The 22,597-nt window shown below is 44.0% G+C and overlaps 1 protein-coding gene across 1 annotated transcript in view; it reads left to right on the forward strand.

Annotated features, from left to right (window-relative positions):
• The window catches only part of ATP8B1 (ATPase phospholipid transporting 8B1), a 116,256-nt gene that overhangs the window by 82,117 nt on the left and 11,542 nt on the right, over positions 1-22,597 (forward strand). Inside the window, exons 11-21 of the mRNA XM_032882416.1 lie at positions 361-449; positions 2,564-2,754; positions 5,007-5,215; positions 7,201-7,244; positions 7,924-8,080; positions 13,793-13,981; positions 15,255-15,367; positions 16,999-17,163; positions 17,921-18,032; positions 19,189-19,264; positions 22,421-22,553. Coding sequence (XP_032738307.1) covers positions 361-449; positions 2,564-2,754; positions 5,007-5,215; positions 7,201-7,244; positions 7,924-8,080; positions 13,793-13,981; positions 15,255-15,367; positions 16,999-17,163; positions 17,921-18,032; positions 19,189-19,264; positions 22,421-22,553 — 1,478 coding nt within the window. The remainder of the gene's footprint in view (positions 1-360; positions 450-2,563; positions 2,755-5,006; positions 5,216-7,200; positions 7,245-7,923; positions 8,081-13,792; positions 13,982-15,254; positions 15,368-16,998; positions 17,164-17,920; positions 18,033-19,188; positions 19,265-22,420; positions 22,554-22,597) is intronic.

Raw genomic sequence — 22,597 nt, forward strand, 5'->3', positions numbered from 1 at the left:
ATATTGATCTGATACTTGCTTTTAAGTCTTAAAGAGGGGATTGTTTTTTCTGTTCATTGTCCGTCAAAACTGAAGAAAGAGTAATTTTTTTTTTTAAAGATTTTATTTATTTATTTGACAGACAGAGATCACAAGTAGGCAGAGAGGCAGGCAGAGAGAGATGAAGGGAAGCAGGCTCTCTGCCGAGCAGAGAGCCTGACGTGGGGCTCAATCCCAGGACCCTGGGATCATGACCTGAGCCGAAGGCAGAGGCTTTAACCCACTGAGCCACTCAGGTGCCCCAAAGAAAGAGTAATTTTATTGACGTGGCCGTGAATTGATTTTCCCAAGTATTAATCATACTGAATTTTCTGCTTTTAGGTGCTGACACGAAAATAATGAAGAATAGTGGGAAAACCAGGTTTAAAAGAACTAAAATCGATTACCTGATGAACTACATGGTTTATACGGTACTTATTTTCTATTTCAGTATATAAGAGGCTAGACTACTGTCTTTTGCTGTAATGCTGTTTTAGCCTATTTTATTTTATTTTATTTTATTTTATTTTATTTTATTTGACAGAGAAAGATCACAAGTAGGCAGAGAAGCAGGCAGAGAGAGAGGGGGAAGCAGGCTCCCCACTGAGCAGAGAGCCTGATTCAGGGCTCGGTCCCAGGACCCTGGGATCATGACCTGAGCCGAAGGCAGAGGCTTTAACCCACTGAGCCACCCAGGTGCCCCTGTTTTAGGCTTTTCTTATGCAGAGAAATCTTACCTCTGCGAGCCAAGGAGAAGAACGCATGCGGTGTTCCAAGGCTAGATGGGAGAGAGAGGACTCGCTTACTTTTTTCTCAGAAATGCCATACCTCCAATAGGAGAATCCTTTTGGGAATTGAAATTCCAGTTGTAGCAGCCTCTGATGGAGCGTCTTATAACTAGAGTGACCAGGGAGCCCAAGATAAGTTCACGGGACTGGGCTCCTAGAGTCAATGTAGGGCTGATTTTATTGCTCTTAGTTTCCCCAAGGGGTAGTTCTTGTAAACACAAACTTTTCCCCCTGACATACACTGTATAAGTCTACATAAAGGGCAAGGCTAAGTATAAGGTGTGTTGAGGGGTCCCCAAGAACACCCCCGGCTTTGGTGGTTCACTAGGAGGACTCATAGACTAGAGCAGCTAGTTCGCCTCATAGCTATGACTTACTGTAACTTACTACACAAGATCAGCAAAGGCAAAAGGCCCATGAGGCAGAGTCTAGAGGAAGCCAGGTGGCAGCTTCCAAGAGTCTCTCCCAGTAGGCTCACATGGCAAGACACATTTAATTCCCTGAGCAACAGTTTCTGACAGGCCATGTGAAATGTCCGTACCAGGGAAGGTCTATGCCTGGGGTTTTATTGGGATCTGCTCACACAGGCACCATTGGCCAGGTGGGTATCAAAATTCCAGATTCCCTGGAAGAACGCAGGTGGTCGGCATAAACCATATTGTTTTACAGTTAGGCACAAAGAGCCGTTCTTATCAGGAAATAAGGGAAAAGGAAACCCTTCCATCTAAGTTCCCAGATGTCAGCCAAAGGCAAACCTTGCAAGGTCATTTAAGGATAGCATCTCAGGCTTGGCTCCAAATATTAGGCAATCCTCTGATTTCCCAGTGAAAATTCACTTTCTCGCAAGTATTTAGGTTAATTTGAATTCATAAGGTTTTGGGGAATTCTAAAACTTACAGTACTTTACATATATATGTTCAAAGTCATATAAAAGTAATATACTGATTTGAGAAAGAATTCTTTTTTTCTCTGATCCGACATTTCATGAAAACTTTGAACTTTTCAAGTGCATCTTCAGCATCATTGTCCTGGTTATGGCCAAAGGACTCACAATGAGTTCTCCTCTCCTGCTGAGCCACATGGTTTTGAGATAGAGCACTTTTGGAATCTGTGTCCAGAAATTTAAATCAGTCCTCGGAAATTGTATTCCTACCCATAAATACCAGATACCATGAGGACAGTGGACTTTTGCATTCATCCCCTAAGTGTATCCTCATAATTTCCCCAACAGGATATACTTACGGTACCACTTTTCAAGTGACCTTAAACTTGAAGTGATAATTAAATCTTTAGGAATAATTACCCAAATCTGGATGAAATTCTCTTAGCTTAAAAAACTTATTCCTTCAGATATTTTCTCTAAGCATCCCAAGTCAGCATTGTTTGAAATTATTTCACATAAGTTACCTTCCCCAAGCAGTACGATATTATTCAAACTGAAGGTCATGGATTGAATGCCCTATAGGCATTAAAGGACGATTAAGGATTTGAACATAAGATACCACTTTCTCTTTTGAACCATAGCTTTGGGGACAAAACTGTGCCTATATGTGTGACGTAGGACAAATTAGTCAATCACAGAACTCAAATGGGCTTTCAAAGCATCCCGCTGGTGTCGTTTTCCCTTTAAGTGTGTTGTTTTTACTGACTACTAAATTATTGACATGCGAGGTATTCAGCAAGGTTAATTAGCATCTGTGACATTCTGGGATTGCAGTCTGTCTTCCAAATATACTTCAGTGTTTTGTGTCTTCTAGATCTTTGTTGTTCTCATCCTGGTTTCTGCCGGTCTTGCCATTGGCCATGCTTACTGGGAAGCTCAAATTGGCAACTATTCTTGGTACCTCTATGATGGAGAAGACTATACACCGTCCTACCGTGGATTCCTAAATTTCTGGGGCTACATCATCATTCTAAACACCATGGTGCCCATCTCTCTCTATGTCAGGTAAGGCTGTCCTCTCGTGGGCCTCCTGCTTTAAGGGAAGTGTGAGCACATTTTCCCAACTTCGCACCTTTAGTTCTATCAGTAATTGTTGGTCTTTGAGGCCGTAAGGAACAAGTAAGAAGATAACATTCATTTCAGAATTGGGGGTGATAGGGGGAAAGGAAATCAACACTGGAGTGTCTGGTCCGTGCCAGGCACAGCACCTTGTGTCTTGACCACTTTGCAGATGAGACCACCAGAGTCCAGAAGTCACTCCTTGGTAAGATTCCTTCTCCGTGGACTTCAGAGCCCAAGCTTCAGAAAGGGCCTTGGGAGCAGGTGGAGATTTCTAGCATCGTGGGGAAACTTAGTTGTTTTCCTTTTCAGGAGCCTTCCTAATCTCTTAGCTGGGTCTTCTTATTACCACCTGGCACATCCCTTGCTTGTAAAATGCTTCCTGGCCACTACTTTCCATGGAGAATGCCCCTCTCCCCGCCCTCAGTCTGCCTCTCAGAATGTTCTGTTTCTCATCTCAATCTCAACCACAATAGAGGAGTCAAGGTCCTGTCTCTGACAGTGGTGACCACCTTGCTTGATGAGATTCCTTCCTTGTTCACTTTTTTCCTTCTTTAATCTCAAGGCCTGCTGTCATTCAGCAGTTGGATTTTAGACCCCCTGGATGGGGAGTTGTGTCTTGGAATATACCCAGGAGCCAGAGTCTCCTCTGAGTTCCAATTAAGTAACAGCCCAGAGACATACAGGATCACATATACTTCTGTAATTAGAAGCACTTGTTTTATTTTAATTTTATTACATGTGCATTTGTTTGATTTGTAATTTTATTATATGTAGTTACTGCTGTTCTCTCACCATGGAGTAGAGGCCTGGGGAGCCATGTGTTTGCAGTCACTTAAAAAACAACAACAAAAAACTGAGATGAGTTTTACCTTTGTTGAGGGAGCTGTTAAACAGATTATTTTGTTTAAAACTGTGTGTTATAAAATAAACTGTGTGTCAGTTTCAGTTTTTAAAAAATCATGTCGTGATTAATGTGATTTCCTTATTTCTCTTGGAAATAAAGGTCCTTCTAGATCTGATAAGTCAGATCAGGTCATTCTGCTTTGTTTTCTACCCTATGGTAGCTTTCCATTGCCTTCAGGATAAACTCATTACTGAGGCCACGCTATGACCCACAAGGCCTGGTATGGTCTGTTGCTCTCCTCCTCCCCCTCGTCATCTCCTATACCTCGCCCCCTCCTTAGGCTCCCTCAACTCCAGCCCCATTGTTACTCCTCAGGGTGGTGCCAGTACCTGCCACAGACCCTTTGCACCTGCTCTGGTCCTTGCCTGGAAACCTACATGGTTGCTCTTTCATTTCCTTCAGGCCTCTGTTCGGACATCCCCTTAGCACGCTGGCCTTTTTGGACCCACTCCATTTTAGAAGTCACTTCCGTTCCCTGTTGCTCTCCATCTTCCCTTTACCCTGCTTTGATGTTCTGTGGGGAATTTTCACCACATGCTGTATTTACAGGTTTCTGTATTTGTCCCCAGTAGAAGGTAACCTCCTTAAAGACAGGGATTTTGTCTGTTCTGTTTCCTAATGTGGCCTCCTGTAGCTAGAATGGTGTCTGTACATAGAGGGCACTCAGGAAATACTTATAGGGTGAGAGGAGTTCTTTTTCCATCTCTTTAATTTATTTTAAGACATCTTTTGCCCATTCAACCTTGGCTGAATATGTAAACAGCTTGCTTAGAACTGCAATATATTTAATCCCTTAGAGTTTTAAAATTGAGATGATTCTTCTAGAGTATCTATTTAGGACATTCTTTATCTCCATAAAAATTTAGGAAAAAAAAAACCTGCTTTTTCACAGTGTGGAATCATAGTGTAGGAGTTAATTGCCAAGAGCCCTAGGGCCTACTTGTGAGTACACAGGGTCTGTAACCTCGTGGACCCTCCCCTCCAGCTGGGGGCAGAGGTGAGCATAGCCATTCCAGTCATCCCCAGGTGCCATGGGAATGAGAGAGGGATTGCTACATTGTCACCATGTCGCAGTCCCACAGGGCACTGGGGTCAGACATACTCAGGATTGCGTGAGAAATCAAGGCTGGAGAAAGATGTGTCTGGTCAGGAGAACCCGGAGGCTGGGCGCGTGGACCCTGCAGGGCTCATGGGCAGCCCGTCCCGTGCACGCGAGTGTAGATGAAGTCCGCTCCCTGCCTCTCGGATCTGAGAGCACCATCCAGAGTAACCTTCCGTCTTGTCTTCCCAGTGTGGAAGTGATCCGGCTTGGACAGAGTTACTTCATAAACTGGGACCTGCAGATGTACTATCCAGAGAAGGACACGCCTGCAAAGGCCAGAACCACCACGCTGAATGAGCAGCTCGGCCAGATCCATTACATTTTCTCAGACAAGACAGGGACACTCACGCAAAACATCATGACCTTTAAGAAGTGCTGCATCAATGGGCAAATTTATGGTGAGTGGAAGCCATCGCTCGGTCCCCCGGGGTCCGTGTGACCAGGGCCCGCCTTCCCAGAATTGCCGGTGTCCTCCCTGATCCCAGCCCTAGTGGCCATTCTGGGCTGAGTTCTGAGGTGGCTTCGCTGGTGGCCTCAGGAACACATGCATGGGAGAGGTCAACAGTCAGAAGTAGGCACACGTGCCTCAAAAAATTAAACATAAAGTTACCGTGTGATCCAACAATTCCACTTCTTGGTGTGAACCTAAAAGAACCAAAAACAGGGATGGGGAGAGAGATTTGCACAAGCATGTTCTTGCCAGCATTATTCGCAATAGCTAAAGTGTGGAAGCAACCCAAGTGTCCCTCAGGAGATGAGTGGATAAAATGTGGGGTGCACATACACCTGGAATATTAGTCAGTCTTGAAGAGGAAAACATTCTGCCAGACGCTGCACCATGGGTGAACCTGGAGGACACCATGCTCTGTGAAAGAAGCCAGTCACAAAAGGACATACATTTACATAGATGGGAAGCGGAATGGGTTGTTGCCAGGGGGTGGGGGGAGGGGAGGATGGGCAGTTACTGTTTAATGAGTACGGAGTTTCAGCTTTACCAGATGAGTGAGCTCTGAAGTGGGTGGGGGGTGATGCTGCATGGCAATGGGACTGTATTTAATGTCACTGAACTATACACTTAAAAATGGTTAAGGTGGGATACGCCTGGGTGGCTCAGTCGATTAAATGTCTGCCTTCAGCTCAGGCCATGATCCCAGGATCCTGGGATCGAACCCTGCATTGGGCTCCCTGCTCGGTGGGGAGCCTGCTTCTCCCTCGCCCACTCCCCCTGCTTGTGTTCCCTCTGTCAAATAAATAAAAAAATAGTTAACATGGTGAATTTTGTATGTATGTCCCCACAATTATTTTGAAAACGCTGATGTGCATTCTAATATCCTGAAACATGCGCATATTTATAAAAATATTAAGGCTAATACTGTATTCAATTAGAATGTTCTGACTTTTAAATAAAGATTTAATACAGTTTTTAATCATTTTATTTTTTTAAGAGATTTTATTTATTTGAGAGAGAGTGAGCACGAGCGGGGGAAAGAGCAGAGGGAGAGGATTAAGTAGACTCCGTGTGGAACACAGAGCTCGACGTGGGGCTCGATCCCGCCATCCCAAGATCACAACCCCAACGAAATCAAGAGTTGGATGTCAGGCGCCTGGGTGGCTCAGTTGATTAAGTGGCCGATTCTTGGTTTCAGCTCAGATCATGATCTCAGGGTCCTGGGATCGAGCCCCATGTGGGGCTCCATGCTCAAGAGGGAGTTTGCTTGAGGAATCTCTCTCTCCCTCTGCCCCCATCCCCAACTTGTGTGCTCTCTCTCGCTCTCTCTCAGATAAATAAATAAATCTAGAAAGAAAAAAAAAAGAGAGATGCTTAACTGACTGAGTTAACTAGGCACCCACTTCATACGATTTTTTTTACAAGAGCAATTAGAGCACTATGTGCTTTTCTCTTGTAGAAAACTATACTGTGAATGTGTTTTCACGTAAGGAGCGTCTCAGATGTGGGGTCCGGAGGAAGGTGGTGGGACACTGGGGGGTCCAGGAAATGGTAGTTCTCATGTACATGGTGATGGAGGGGGGCCAAGTAAAGCACTTCAAGGGACAGGAGTCTGGCCCCCAAGGAGGATGCTGTGTGGAAGGACAGAGGCACCAGTATTTGAACCTCTAGATGGGGGCCAGGGGGGCAGTCAGCAAACTTCTTGTGTAAAGAGCCAAGTAGAAAGCATTTGAGCCTTTGCAGGCCGTATATCGTTGGCATCAGATTTTCTTGTTAGGTTCTCTTGTTTTCACTACTCTTGAAAAATGTGAAAGTCGTTCTAATCTTGAAGGCTATCCAGAAACAGGCTGAGACCCATAGAACCAAAGCAAGGTGGGGCAGGACCTCCACACACGGGAGGAGACTCCCATTTCTTGTGTCCTGTTTGCTCCTCAGGAGACCATCGGGATGCTTTGCAAAACAGTCACAGCAAGATTGAGGTGAGTCCTTTCACCTTGGGAAGGGTTCAGGGGTGTGCATTTGTTGCCCATGATGGCTGAAACAATGTACCACAGAATGGGGGGCTGAAAACAACAGAAGTTCATTCTCTCACAGCTCTGGAGGCCCAAAGTCTGAAATCAAGCTCCCAGCAGGGCCATGCTCCCTCTGAGGTCCTAGAGAAGAATCCTCCCTTGCCTCCTCCTAGCTTCTGGTGGTGGACTGCAGTCCTTGCCATTCCTTGGCGTACAGACCCCAACCCTAAAATGTGTGCTTCCGTCGTCCCATGACGGTCTCCCTGGGCATCTGTGTGTCTGCGTCCCAATTTCCCTCCTCTTACAAAGACGCCAGTCACTGGATTAGTGTCCTTTGTCATCCAGTAGGACCTCATCGTAACTTGATTCCATCTGCAAAGACCTTATTTCCAAATAAGGTCGTCCTCACAGCTACCAGAGGGGTCAGGATTTCCATGTATCTTTCTGGGGGACCATTCAAACCCACCACAGGGTGCCTTTTTGTTTTAAGACAGGTGTGAGCCTCTTGACACTAAAGAGTGTGTTAAAAATCCCAAGATCACTTTTCCAGAACGACTTGGCTCCGAAGACGGGCGGCTCTGATTTGTGAAACCCACGTGCACATTTTCAGACTCTCATGTGCGTTTCTTCCCTCCACTTCTCTCAGCAAGTCGACTTTAGCTGGAATACGTTTGCTGATGGAAAGCTTGTGTTTCATGACCACTATCTCATTGAGCAAATCCAGTCGGGGAAAGAGTCGGAAGTCCGCCAGTTTTTCTTCCTGCTTGCGGTCTGCCACACGGTCATGGTGGAGCGTCTGGACGGTGAGTGTGTCTCTGGCATCTCGGATGCAGGGAACAGGGTTCTCGTCCACAGGTAACTCACACTCGGCACTCACGTGCATATAAGGTACCGGACGTGTTTCTTTTACTCAGTGAACATCAGCGAGCCCTCACCCCGTTGGTGTAGGAGGTGGCAAGATAGGAAACCAGCTCTCAGGCTCTGAAAATGCACATCTGCTTCACAGTTATGGCTCCAGATGTGTTTATCGCTTTGCAAGTGAAATCTTATCGTTAACAGAAATGATGGACTCTTGCATTATTACTGGAAGAATCCCAATCTTCCCTCCCTGCTATTACTTGACATTTATTGAGAGTGAAAAGTCAAGCCTTATCTGGATCATAAGGGGACTTTGAACTTGAACAATCTTGCTACAGAATAATTTCAGAGAGAATTTATTTTCTGGATTCAGATGTGTTTGGGGTTTGAAGTAATACCCACCAGAGCCTAGGCTCACTTAAGGTGCCTTTTTCATGGGAAGGAGCATAATTAATGTGTATTTGCATGGGAGCCAGCAAAGCTGACTTGTAGGTTCCTTTGCAGAATTCTTTTTTCTTTCTTTTGTTTGTTTGTTTCTTTTTTTTTTTTTTTTTAAGATTTTTATTTATTTGAGAGAGAGAGAGTGAGTGAGTACACACGAGTAGGGCAGGGGCAGAGGGAGAAGCAGACTCCCTGCTGACAGGAAGCGAATGTGGGGCTCGATCCCAGGATCCTGGGATCACAACCTGAGCCGAAGGCAGACACTGAATGACTGAGGCAACCAGGTACCCCGCTTTGCAGATTTCTTAAATACAGCTGTGCCAGCTTTGTTGCCGCAACGTGGTCCTGTGTCAGTGAAAGCTAGCCATTTTTTCACACACAGACATTACAGTAAGTTATATAAATATACCTGCGCATTATCGAAAGTGCAAAAGCAACCCTTTTGGCACTCCTGCAATGAAGCATGGTCTGCCTCTCCAGCCTCCCCTCAGGTCAGAGGACAGGGCCTTTCTGTTTTCTGACCTTGCGACCTCACATGTGGCAAGTATGAACTCTCTGGGGGGAAGGAATATGCAGAAAAGCTGAATGTGTACAAGCTCCGTGCACTGCTTTCAGTAGATTTCAAAGAAACCCATTCCAAGGCTGGCTCTCACAGTGCAGTAAAGTGAGATAACCACAGAATTCAAATGGGGACAGATACACGGAAGCCTGTTAGCGGGCAAAGTGGGGGAAGACAGGGACACACCAGGTCGTGGGTAACCAACACGCTGACCAAGGTCTGTTTCTAGCCGAGCACATTTTATTCATACAGTAAGGATCCACTGTGATGTTTCTAAGCAACATGGTTCTCTTAGGTCTTGACTCATTAGTAACATTATTCTGCCCCCCCCCCCCAATAGCATGTGGCGGTATTTTGAGAACTAACCAGCTGACTTAGGCAAACATCCTTCAATCTTATGGCCTATATGTTCTTTTCTCCTCCCCGCAATATTACGGGAAGAGCCCTGTTCTGCTAGAGATGGGCCGGCCCCATCTGGGTTCCTGCCACAGCACATGGTACAGAACCAGGTCTTGGGTCCGAGCACCAGTGTCCTCCGTGTTGGCAGGTGGAAGGTTGGAGTTCAGTGGAGTTCACGATCTGGTGTGTCCTTCCAGCCGAATGTTGTGAAGCTCTTGGTCCCACTGTCCACTGAAGCCGAGAGTTGTACGTCTCGAGGAAACTTCTTTCACACAGTCCATGATGGGCAGTTGCTGTCCGCCACCGCGAATAAAAATACAGCTGGATCTAGGCGCAGGAGGCTAAAAGAGAAATTGGTTGGGGTTTGATATATGAAGTACCTTGAAAGGGTCCCTTGGAAGGACCTTGGGAACTGCTCCTCCAGCTGTGATCGATAATCCAGCCCCAGAAGGCCCATGGACCTGCCTGACCCATGCAGCAGGTCAAGCAAGACCCCTTCTGGTTGCGTCCCCTTGCAGTCCCAGACGCCTGCTGGGCGCCTTTGCTTCTGCTCTTGCATTTTCTCTTCTGTAGAAATAATGGAGACTGGTCAGTCTTTCACTATGCATCACACATCACATCAACAGGAGAGGGAGGCAGTCCTTTCACACATGTTGCCATAGCCATCAGACTAGCTCAGTGGCAGTCTCTGTGACTCGAGAGTGGGGTCCCTGTGGAGGCACCTGGGGACAGAGCTTGGAGATGTGGCTTTGGTATTCTGTTGCTCTGTAATGAGTGACCACAACTCAGTAGCTGGAAACACACATTCATGAGCTGCTAGTCCTGTAGGTCAAAAGTCTGGGCATGGTATGCCAGGGCTCCCTGCTGGAGATCTCCCTAACATCAAGGTCAGGCCATGTGCTTATCTGGAGCTCCCAAGTCCTCCTCCAAGCTCACAGGGAAGAGTGCAGGACTCTGTTTTCCATAAAGGACGGAGGTCTTCCTTCCCTACTCCTACAGGCCTCCCTTCTTCCTGGCCACGTGGCCCCTATTGTCTTCAAAGCCAGGAAACAAGAATCCCCCTTCCATGGAACCCCTTCCATGGTTCCAATCTTTCTCCCCAGGAAAAGCCCTGTCCCTTTTAAGGTCTGACCTGATTAGGTTGGGAACACTCAGATAATCTCCCTATCTTGAGGTCAACTGATTTGGACCTTAATGACACCTGCAAAATCCGTTCCCAGCAGGACCTAGATTAGCACTTGAATAACCTGGAGGAGGTGTGTGTACATGGGTGGGTGGTATTGGGGGAGTGGGCAGGAACCCCAGGGCTACCTTTGATTCCTGCCTCCCGCGGAGCTGTGTGCAAGCAGAGTGTGGAAGGCTTGGAGGCCTTTTCTTTGTGAAGTCTGGATGCGCTGTGGGCCTGGGTGTGGGTGGGGTCTGTGGGAAGGACCAGGAAGTCCTGAATGGGGGAGACGTTCAGCAAGGCTTTGCAAGGGGTGAGGTTGTTGAGGGGGTTGTTAAAGAGGTCCCTTGTTTCAGGGCTGGTGACAGGGAAATGGGGGGCTAGAACCTGCCAGAGAAAGCTCTGGTGGCAGGCTTGCCAAGATGTGATTTGTGGTTGGAGAATCTTTTTATCTGCGCGGGTTTCATGGTCCACAAATTAGTTTCTGAAAGAAAAGAGTGTCTCTCTGGTTGCCTCCAACTGTACAGTAAATAAGGAGTTCTCTTTGGAAATGGTTCCTGAAGGATATTTTTTGTCCCAGTTTCTTCCTGCAAAACATCAAGCTGGAGTTTGGACCAGCTCTTTGAGTTCCTTCCTGTCTCTACTCGTGTGCAATTCTGTGACCCCATTATGAGAACCAAATGGAAAGGGGGTGGTTTTGGGTAATGATAACAGTATCAGTGCTTGTTCCAGATAGGATTGTCTTAGTCATGGGAACTTTACCACCTTTTATCACTTCATTGCTTTTTTTCTGCTGGAAATAAGCTTGCCATCAGCACCATACGACAGGGTGTCAGCCACACTGGCCCAGGGGAGGGGTTGTGTCCCCACTGCTGCTTGTTTAGCTCTGGTCAAATATTTGCCCTCGGGAGTGTATGGATCCATCTGGATCCATCTGGAATGGATGGATTCAGCTTGTATGTTCGTAACTTCTGGTATATGACTTTCTGGGTGAACAGAAAATCTAAAGTGTCATCTTAAGTTACTAATTGGGAATTGATTGATATGGACTTAATTAGAATGAGCCATGTGAGCAGGTGTAGAGGGGCGGGTGTGAGGGGGAAGCGGGTCTGTGTGGGGATGAGTGTGGGGGCGGTGGGTGTGGGGGGGCCAGGTATGGAGGTGCCACTCTCGCCATAGCTTATTCCCCCCAGAGCATCCCCCCTTCCTGGTGGACCGATGGTGTAAAAAGCTCCCCATGCCTCCATGGTCTGCATCCTGCTCAAACCATGGAGGGAAACGAAATGCCTTTTTCTGTGAAAATTCACCTCACCGTAGAAGTACTTTTCTTTCTGCTTTGAGGCAGAATAACTGAAGTAGAAAAATGGCAGGGCGCCTGGGTGGCTCAGTTGGTGAAGTGTCTGTCTTTGGCTTAGGTCACCATCCGAGGCTCCTGGGATCGAGCCCCGTGTCAGGCTCCCTGCTCAGTGGGGAGCCTGCTGCTCCCTCCACCCTTCCCCGCCGCTCATGATCTCTCTCTCTCACTTTCAAATAAGTAAAAATCTTAAAAAAGAAAAAAAGAAAAATGGAAAACATTTTTCAACTTTTTGCTGAAGTACAACATGTATATGGAGACAAGCATATGGCTGAGTTTTTTTCACCAACTAATCCTCCCGTGTCATGAACACCCAGATTTTTTAAAAACAGAACATTACGAGTCCCATAGAAGTCCCTTTGTGTCTTCCAGTCAGTGTCCCTCCGAGGGAACTAACCAGTCCTGACTTGGCACAGCTCGGTTTAGCTTTGTTGGTTTTGTGGTCGGTATAAGTACAGTCACAGCGTGTAGACTTGCATGTCTGCCTTTTTTGGCGCAACGTGGTGAGATTTATCCCACTTGTCGAAGTGTGCTTATGAGCAGAAGGCAACTTTCCGTTAATTAACTTTAAACATCAGGCGATGGAACAGATGAATTTTGAGGGTTCTTTTTTCTTTTTTTTTTAGTATGGGACTATGGCTGTGGTGACAGAAGCATGCTCTTCCAGAGGGACGATAAAGGGTACAATCCTTGTAGAAAATAAATGAGTAATATTTGCCAGCTGACTTAAAAATTATCAGAATTCTTCAGCAGTGTAATTTCACTCCTGGGAAGCTATCCTTAGAAAATAGTCAGCAAAACCTCTGCACACAGACCAAATAGTTATTACGATGTTATTTTTGAGAACAGAAAAATTTGGAAATAAGCTAAGTGACTGTAATGGGAAAATAGTGACATGTTCACATTCATTAAAATAATGTTTAGAAAGAATCTTTAAAGCTATGTTAACATGCTCCAAATATAAGGTTTAAGTAACCAGGGTGTAAATGTATGTTCAATATGATAGAAACTGTTACCAAAATAGGCATTTTCAGAAGGACTGGAAAGAATTGTAACAGTGTCAGTAGTGTTGTTTTTCCTCCAGATGGTGGGATTATAGGAATCCTTTCCCCTATTCCTCGCCAGTTGTTTTGTTTTTGTCTTGTTTTGTTTTACTTCTAGTTTATGTTACTGTTTATAATTAGAAATAAAACCCTTAAAGTTTGACAAGTGTTAATGTTGGCATACTTCTTAAGAATTAGCGATTTGAAGTAAATCGGAGAAAGACAACTATCATATGATCTCCCTGATACAAGGAAGTGGAGATGCAATGTGGGGCGTTTGTGGGGGTGGGAAAAGAATAAATGAAACAAGATGGGATCCGGAGGGAGACAAACCATAAGAGACTCTTAATCTCACAAAACAAACTGAGGGTTGCTCGGGGGAGAGGGCTGGGGAGAGGGTGGTGGGGTTATGGACATTGGGGAGGGTATGTGCTATGGTGAGTGCTGTGAAGTGTGTTAACCTGGCAATTCACAGACCTGTACCCCTGGGGCTAATAATACATTATATGTTAATTAAAAAAAAGAATAAAAAGTAAATCAACCCCCCCCCCCAAAAAAAAAGAATTAGAGATTTGTTTTCTTGGGGAGGTTTTGGGCTTTGCACTACATCCTTACCCCCGACGTGAACGCCAGCCGTGAGCTCGGGGTGGTGAGCTCTGCATCTGGCTTTACAGCTTCCCTGGTTTTCTCCGTTAGGTCAGCTCAACTACCAGGCGGCCTCTCCCGACGAAGGTGCTCTAGTGAACGCGGCCCGGAACTTTGGCTTTGCCTTCCTCGCAAGGACCCAGAACACCATCACCATCAGTGAGTTGGGAACTGAGAGGACTTACGATGTTCTTGCCATTTTGGACTTCAACAGTGACCGGAAGCGAATGTCTATCATTGGTAGGTCTCCTTCAAGAGTGTGTCTGTGTATCACTCATTTATTATTATTATTATTATTTTTAGATTTTATTTACTTAATTTGACAGAGAGCGAGACAGCGAGAGAGGGAACACAAGCAGGGGGAGAGGGAGAGGAAGAAGCAGGCTCCCCACTGAGCAGGGAGCTTGATGCAGGGCTTGATCCCAGGACGTTGGGATCATGACCTGAGCTGAAAGCAGACGCTTAATGACTGAGCCACCCAGGTGCCCCTCTATCAATCATTTAGATGCTGCCTTTTTTTTTTTTTTTTAAGATTTTATTTATTAGAGAGTGAGTGAGAGTGTAAGAGGGGAGAAGGTCAGAGGGAGAAGCAGACTCCCCATGGGGCAGGAAGCCCGAATGAGGGACTCGATCCCGGGACTCCAGGATCATGACCTGAGATGAAGGCAGTTGCTTAACTAACTGAGCCACCCAGGCGTCCTAGATGCTGCCTTCTGCACATTTTATTTAACGTCCCCAGAATAACACAGGCAGTGAATGAACCACTTGGCTCCTGGGAAATTGCCACAGACTTAGTGAAACCCGTTTTTTTCCCCGGCATTCTGGTTGGTGTCCGTCACTCAAAGGGACACCTGCAGTATATCTTCTGAATCTTGCAAATGTTGGCCTTCTTCCACGATATGAGCCACCAGGTGCTGACTCGAGGGTGGGAACACGGTGGGTGGTCAAGCCACACACGTTATTTTGTGAGGCCCTCCGAGCACTTCTGCTCTGCATTTGGGATCAGGGAAGGGAGAGGCGGCAAGAGAGGGGTTCAGAGAAAAGCAAGGCTGTGCTTAGGAAGCAGGAGTGTACCTCCAGTCCAGGCACAGGACAACAGGCCACCAAGTAGAGAGGATGAGTACTTCCCAATATTGAAGGCTTTAAGTTTATGTGTAAAAGAAAGATTCCTGCGGTATAGACAAAGAAGGCATCATGGAAGAAACTAGAACACAGTTGGGAATCTGGCACACGGTTGGGAATCGGTCAATATTTGCTGCAAAACTAAGTAAGAATATGAAAAACTGAGCTGAAAAAAGGAATCTTTTCATATTTATGTCACTCTTACGTTGTATGTAGGTGGTGGTTTGCCGAGTTTGTTCAGAGTGAATGAAGTTTTTCTAGGCACATTCATGATTTTAAATTAATGGTGAATTATTAGCAGACTAACCTTCAGATTAGCTTTATAAATGTGGTTTTCTATTACAAAATCAGACCCACCTTCATTATTTGCTTTTCCTTCTCTTGCTGTTAGTAAGAACCCCAGAAGGCAATATCAGGCTTTACTGTAAAGGGGCTGACACGGTGATTTACGAACGGTTACATCAGATGAATCCAACAAAGCAGGAGACACAGGATGCCCTGGATGTAAGTCCCACCCTTACCCTTTATGCCACTGATTGCAAACCCTTTTTCTGATACTCTCTTGTAAGATCAAGTGAAAGTTCTGTGTTAACTCTTGGCCCCTCCCTTGTCTCGATGTAGCTGTGTGGAAAGGGCATGAATGTAGGAATATGGCAGGCTGGTTCTGGGTCTGCCCCTGCTGCTGACTTCCTGGGACATGGCCATGCTGTCTTTTCCAGCATCCAGGTTGGCAGCATCTGCAGGGCTGGCCTAGGGTAATGACTGGTCTCTCTTCCAGTGACCTTGAGCAAGCTACATAACCATAGCGAGCTGTGGTCTTAGTATCTGTGTGGGCTCCAGGAATTCCACCAGCCTCTTAGTGTACGATGAAGGAAAGAGCATTCGTGTATGATGGGGCATGACAAAGCAATGAGGTGGATAATTGAGTTTGAGGTGTTTGTCAGTAAATCAGTTTGGTCTTCATTACTTCAAATTTGTTATCTGAGGGGAGTGTGAACTTAGTCCAGTGATAATTGCAATTAATTCAGAATGCTTCTGTAAATGTCGCCCTTGGAATTGCCTACCAATCCTCTTACTGTTTTGGTTCTATCAATAATGGCAATGAAGTATGGAGGACATCCATCGGTCCTGATATCCCAGTCCTGCCTTTTTGTTTTGTGTTCTTGGAGAAACAGTTGTGTTTCACTGAAGCATTAATTGCCCATGTGAAAGAGGAAGAGGAAGAAGATAATTCCTACCAAGGAAGGTTGTTGCAAGGGAAAGCATTTTGCACAGTTCCCAGCATTTAGTAAGTGCTTAGTAAAGGGTAGTTTCTTCCCTTTACTTTAAGGGTCTGGTTGAGTTTTGGGACCAGGCAAAGGTCCTTCAGGAAGAAGCCTCTATATGTTACTTCTTGGGATCGCATTTTAAGTTAAGATAGGCTGTCAAAGCAGTTACAATGGATAATTTGTCATGAGGATATGAAAAATGGCAATTTAATCAAACAGATGCACAACCTTCCAAAGAATCTTCGAAAGTGAACAGTCAGTTGGTGGAACTAGTTCTGCCATCTTGGCTAGCCAAGATGCAGCTGTGAAGTAATAAAGCATTTTTACTGGCACACACTTGAGCTATTTAAAATAGCTTAAATGTGTTCACCATGATTAAATTTTCCAGACACTCTTTTTCATTTAAATATTTTATCTCACCTTTAACAGGGGTTCAGGTATTTCAGAATTGGCTTGAGGAAACAATGCTTGGTTGAGAGTTCACAGCTGATTCGGCTCGTAACAGTTTATGGGAACAAGTTATAAAATTGTCAGGTCTGTGTTTACGACATCAGTACACCCCCCAAGGCAGCTCCCTCGTCTGTTATTTTCTGAGTCGTTACAAGAAAAAGTTTTTTTCACTCTAGTGACCTGATGTAGAAGCAATCTATACTTTTCTCTTTAACTAATTTGGGAACTACAGATAGGATCCTGGGAATACTTAGAAAAACAAAGTATTTGTTTAATCTCGTCCACAGAATGTATTTATTCAGAATTCATTATCTTTCATGACCTCTTTTTAAATTCTTACTGTATAACTTCAAAAAACTCGATCTTGAATTACATAAAATTAACTATTGTTTGTTGGATGGATTATCTTTTGAATAGATCTTTGCAAGCGAGACTCTTAGAACTCTGTGCCTTTGCTACAAGGAAATTGAAGAAAAAGAGTATGAAGAATGGAACAAAAAGTTTATCGCCGCCAGTTTAGTTTCCACCAACCGAGATGAAGCTCTGGATAAAGTGTATGAAGAGATTGAAAAAGACTTAATTGTGAGTCTTAACCTTCCCAACTCGATATTCTAAAGAGAATTGGAAGTTTTATTAAGTTTTGTTATATTTTTAATCTCATACTTGAAAGAGAATTCTAACTTCAGCATTTCAAATTGGTACAATGGAACTAGGTCATTTGAGTTTCTTTTGTTCAGCAGTCAACAGAAATTGCCATTATGAGAAACCAAAAGACAGAAAACATGGAGATTCTAATTAGATTCTGTTATTTTTGTATCACTCATTAAAATGCATTATGATTTTTACATAACCAGCCAGCACATATTCATTACATTTTGAGAATCACTGAAATGATTTTTATTTTGCAAAACCTTGAAACAAGAAAAACATACCGTTTTTTTAAGTGAAATTTCTCAAAATTGAACACTTACTGCCTGGAGAGTTTAGGTTAGAAGGATATGTTCAACAAAGAGCTAGTATCGACCTTTAGTGAAAGGAAGTGGCTTGTGTCCGTTGAGGAAGTATGTAGACAATGAAAGTGGTTTTTTAATGTCCTTAATTTTATACTTAGGTTTTTATCTTGGTAAACTAAGAAAAAAATTTTTGAATGTTTTGGGTTTTGGTGAGTGCGAAACACAGCAGCCTTCCCAGTCACTGCTGGCCGTCCGCCCCAGCGGGACACCGACTAGGGGGTATAATTAGCCCTTCTTCTGGTTACAGGTTGGCAGATTGCAATTACAGAATATTTTGACCTTATTCGCTAATTCTTTTTTTTGTTTGTTTTAAATGTACATTCCAGCTACTGGGAGCGACAGCAATTGAAGACAAGCTCCAGGATGGAGTCCCAGAAACCATTTCAAAACTCGCAAAGGCCGACATTAAGATCTGGGTACTCACTGGAGACAAAAAGGGTAATTCCGTTTGCGGAGAAGCGTATCTGTTAATTCATTAAATATTCATAGCTCCTATTTCCCTTGCCCAAGATGACTTTCTCAGACTTTCCATCCTGCACAAACACTGTCCATTTCTTTAAGAAAACCTTCTCCAATACCCCAGTTCCCTCGGACAGCATCCTTCTGCAAACCCCCTCAGTAGCAGAGTTTATGTCTTATCATTGAGCTCCTGGTTAGACAGACCATGCTGACTGGGATCAGTCTTATGTCCCCAGCCAGAGGTGAGCTCCTCTGATGAAAGGACCATCCCTTTTGTCCCTTCTGTCCTCCCCAGCACTCTGCCATTATGTTGGGCGCAGAAGGGAACAAAACAGAATGCTGATCAACCACTTGTTTTCTGACCCATTTTATTGCTTTAAAATGATTAATTAAAATTTTATACCCAAGGGATGATCTTATCTTTTAAATCCAGAGCTCAACAAGGAGTTGTTTGGCATTGCTACCTCACTCCACAAGCCTCCTGTGGAAAATGGATAATTTCTCTTACCTTAACGTTGTTAATGGATTACACACTCTGATAAGCTAAGGGAAGTCCTGACCTTAAACAAGTAACAATGGGTGGTAATGGAAAAAAGGGGGGGATCTCCAGTAGGAGCCCTGTGTAAAGGTTTGTGGAAATAGTTATCTTTTCTTTTCTTCTATAACAGAATGATTAAACCACAGGAACTGACTGCTTAGTATTTCAGTGAACACTGATTTATTAAATAACCAGTTCATGTGTTTGATGATACAGTTCTTTTTATAACTGAAAACATCTCAAACAAGACTTTGACTTCACTTATTTTATCACAGAAAATGGGCTTTTTCTCCCCTTTGTGTGATTTCTATACATTGCTACAGAAAAAAAGAGCATACTGGCTTGAATCTGCCTATTTCATGACTTGAAAAAAAGTCTCATTACTAGCTAAAGTCCATCATTCATCAGTTGGAACAACACTTAATTTTTTAAAATTTATTTATTTTTAGATTTTTTTTGTATTTTTATTTTTTATTAACATATAATGTTATATATTATATACCTGTTTCAGGGATATAGGTCTGTGATTCATCAGTCTTACACAATACACAGCACTCACTACAACACATACCCTCACTTAATATTTTTCTGTTGTAGAAACTGCTGAAAATATAGGATTTGCATGTGAACTTCTGACTGAAGACACCACTATCTGCTATGGGGAAGATATAAAGTAAGTAAAGGCAAAACTAGAGGCAGATGGGGAGAAATGGGAGCTGACTGTCCCCTCAGACAGTTTTCCTCACATTTAAATGAAGCAGGAGAACCCAGGTAGTTCCAAGATATCATGATTTGGTCTTTATTTGCGGAGACTTTAGAGTTAGGGGAGCTTGGGGCCTTTATTTACTCTTTCAGGGGCCATTTCTCTCTATTCCTTGGGGAGTCCTCTGTGCTTACCTGCTAACCAAAAAAAAAAAAAAAAAAAGAGAGAGAGATCAAGATGTTAACTAGCCAATTAATCTGAATTCTCTCCATGTGCTGCCTTTTCTAAGAATTACATTTTGAAAGAAATACAGAAGGAAAGAACGCCACAGTTTTGCTTGGATGAGATGTACCTCCAGACTTGTCTGGATGGGGTGGGATATTTCAAAGCATAGCTTCTCCTGAACCCTCGAGAACCCAGGGGCACCGCGGACCTGGAAAGGCATCAGGAAGAGCCGTGTCCTGTTAAAAAGCTGAGAATGTGTTTCAGAAGTTCTTGGGTGGTGCTGTCCTGACAGCTATATTTCTTTCTCAAATCATTTCCTTACAACACCTCCCCCAGGCTGTCCCAAGGCCAGAAGCTGTGGGCAGATACACATGCCTAGTCTGGTAGGATGATGAGGGACTTATGCTTGAGCTTAGCCCAAAGGCGGAGAAGTGATAAGATGATGAGGGAGTTGATGGTCGTGGTTAGTCTTCTTTCTTCTAATGATGGTGCTAGAGCTTTTGCGAGCTGTTCCAGTATACTGGGCACTCAGCTAAATTAGACAAAATCGGGTAGCTCTAACATCTAAATAGATCAGTTCTGTTTGCATAAACCATGCCTCTTTGTGCTTTTTAGCTTTTAAAAAATAGGGATAGACAAATAAATACTAATACGTTTACGTAAGTAGTTTCTTGGTTTCAAGTGATTTGGCTAATGGCCAGATGGGCTTAGTTCTTATAGATGGGGGCCTTAATAGAGTTCGGGTCTCTCATTCTCAAGTGTTGAAAATTGGGCCCTGAGCTAAATTAGAAGGTAAAAATCTATGCAAGTAGCAAATTTTGTGAGCCTGCTGTTAGTTAGGTTTACTTTCTAAAGGGCTGACTCCATCTTTCTCTGTAGATGCTTCCTGAAAGGGTGATTCCTATATAATGGTTTGGATGGGGAACTTTCTGTTTTTTCTCTTCCAGCCTTTTAGTGATTTGTCTTGATGACTCCTTAATTTCAACTTGAAAATGAACAATTAATGCAGGAAAAAAAAGTAACAGATACCTAATCCTCTAGGGCACTCGTTCTCAACCGGGGGTGATTTTGCCTTCCAGGGAACATTTGGCAATGTCCGGAGACATCTTTAGTTGTCATAATGTGGGGGTTGGGGTAGGGGCCAGGGATGCTGCTGAACATCGGATGACACAACGGACAGCCACACACAGAAGAGAAGTCCGTGGCCCCGAGACATAGTAGTGCTAAGGTGGAGAACAGTGGCTGTGTGTGTGTCATGAGAAAAGCTCTGGGCTGAGAGTAAGGAGACCTGAGTTTTCATTGCCATTTTCCTATCAGTTTGGTGCAGGTCAATCACCTCATGTCTCTTGGATTTGATTTCCTTATTTGTAAAGGAAGAGTCTGGGTGAGATCTTTGTGGACCCTTCCACTCCCAAATTCCATAACTCATTTTTCTTTCACATGAATGTAGTATATGCGGTCTTCTCAATTACTTGTTGATATAAAGCACTGAGAATTTCTCAAAAGCAAACATAACTTTTTGTGGGAGTAAGCTGCTTCTTGCCAACTAGTAGCCACTGCTTATGATACACCGGGGGTTCATGCCAGGTATTAAAATTCAGATCAAGATTGCCTGCCTTCTTCCGTTGCTTGTGAACATATTTTCAGCTGTGTCTTCCGTGAGCTGTCTTTGGCAGATAACAAAGCACCAAGCACATGGTGCCCCACAGCGGGAGGAATTAAGACTTAATGAGATTATGTCATCAGATTTAAAAATGGGCAAAGGACTTGAATAGACTTTCCTCCAAAGAGGATGTACCAGTGGCCACCAAACATATGAAATGATGCTCAACATCACTAAACATTAGGGAAATGCAAATTAAAGCCAGCATAACCTGTCACTGTATACCCTTTTAGGATGGCTCCTATCAAGACAACAATAGGGCAGGGCGCCTGGGTGGCTCAGTCGGTTAAGCGTCTGCCTTCGACTCAGGTCATGATCCCAGGGCCCTGGGATCCAGCCCCACGGCGGGCTCCCTGCTCATCAGGGAGCCTGATTCTCTTCTCTTCTCCCTTCCTGTGCCCTCTCTCACTATCTCTCTCTCTTTTAAATAAACAAAATCTCTAAAACAACAATAATAAAAAACCCTAAAAGCAACAACAACAAGCAAAAAATAACAAATGTGGGCAAGCATGTGAAAATTAGAACCCTTGTGCACTATTGGTAGGAAATAAAATGATGCAGCTACTATGGAAAACAGTATCATGATTCCTCAGAAAAATCACAAATAGAATTACCATATGATCCAGCAATCCTGCTTGTGGATATATATCACAAAGAATTGAAAGCCAGAACTCAAAGAGAGATTTTCATACTCAAGTCCATAGCAGCACTAGTGACAATAGCCAAAAGTAGAAGCAACCCAAATTCCCATCGATGGAGGGATGAATGGATAAACAAAACGTAATATAGCCATGCAGTGGGATAGTCTTAAAAAGGAAGGAAATTCTAACATGTGCTACAATAGGAATGAACCTTGAGGACAGTGAAATAAGCCAATTGCAAAAACAAAAACAAAAACCAAATACTGTATGATTCCACTTACAGGAGTTATCTAGAGTGACAGAAACAGAAAATAAAGTAGTAGTGACCAGGGACCAGGGAAAGGGGGAAATGGGGAGTTAGTTAATTGGTATAGAGTTTTCAGTTTTGAAAGATGAAAAGGTTCTGGAGATTGGTTACAAAGCAAAGTGAATATACTTAATTCTACTGAACTGTATACGTAGTAGAAATAGTTATGATAAATTTTATGTGTTTTTTAAATCACAGTTTTAAAAAGATTATTTGTCTAAAATATCTCACAGTCAAGGGCCGGTTTATAGTCTTGTACTCTTAAAACACTTAAATTTCTTTCCCCCCAGTGCTCTTCTTCACACAAGGATGGAAAACCAGAGGAATAGAGGTGGCGTCTATGCAAAATTTGTACCCCCAGTGCATGAACCTTTTTTTCCATCTGGTGAAAACCGTGCCTTGATAATCACTGGTTCTTGGCTGGTGCGTATCATTACTGTATCTGTACCTCTGGCTTAAACTAAAGC

This window comes from Lontra canadensis, unplaced genomic scaffold (assembly GCF_010015895.1).
Source record: "Lontra canadensis isolate GAN:19392208 unplaced genomic scaffold, GSC_riverotter_1.0 scaffold82, whole genome shotgun sequence".
Lineage (NCBI taxonomy): Eukaryota > Metazoa > Chordata > Mammalia > Carnivora > Mustelidae > Lontra > Lontra canadensis.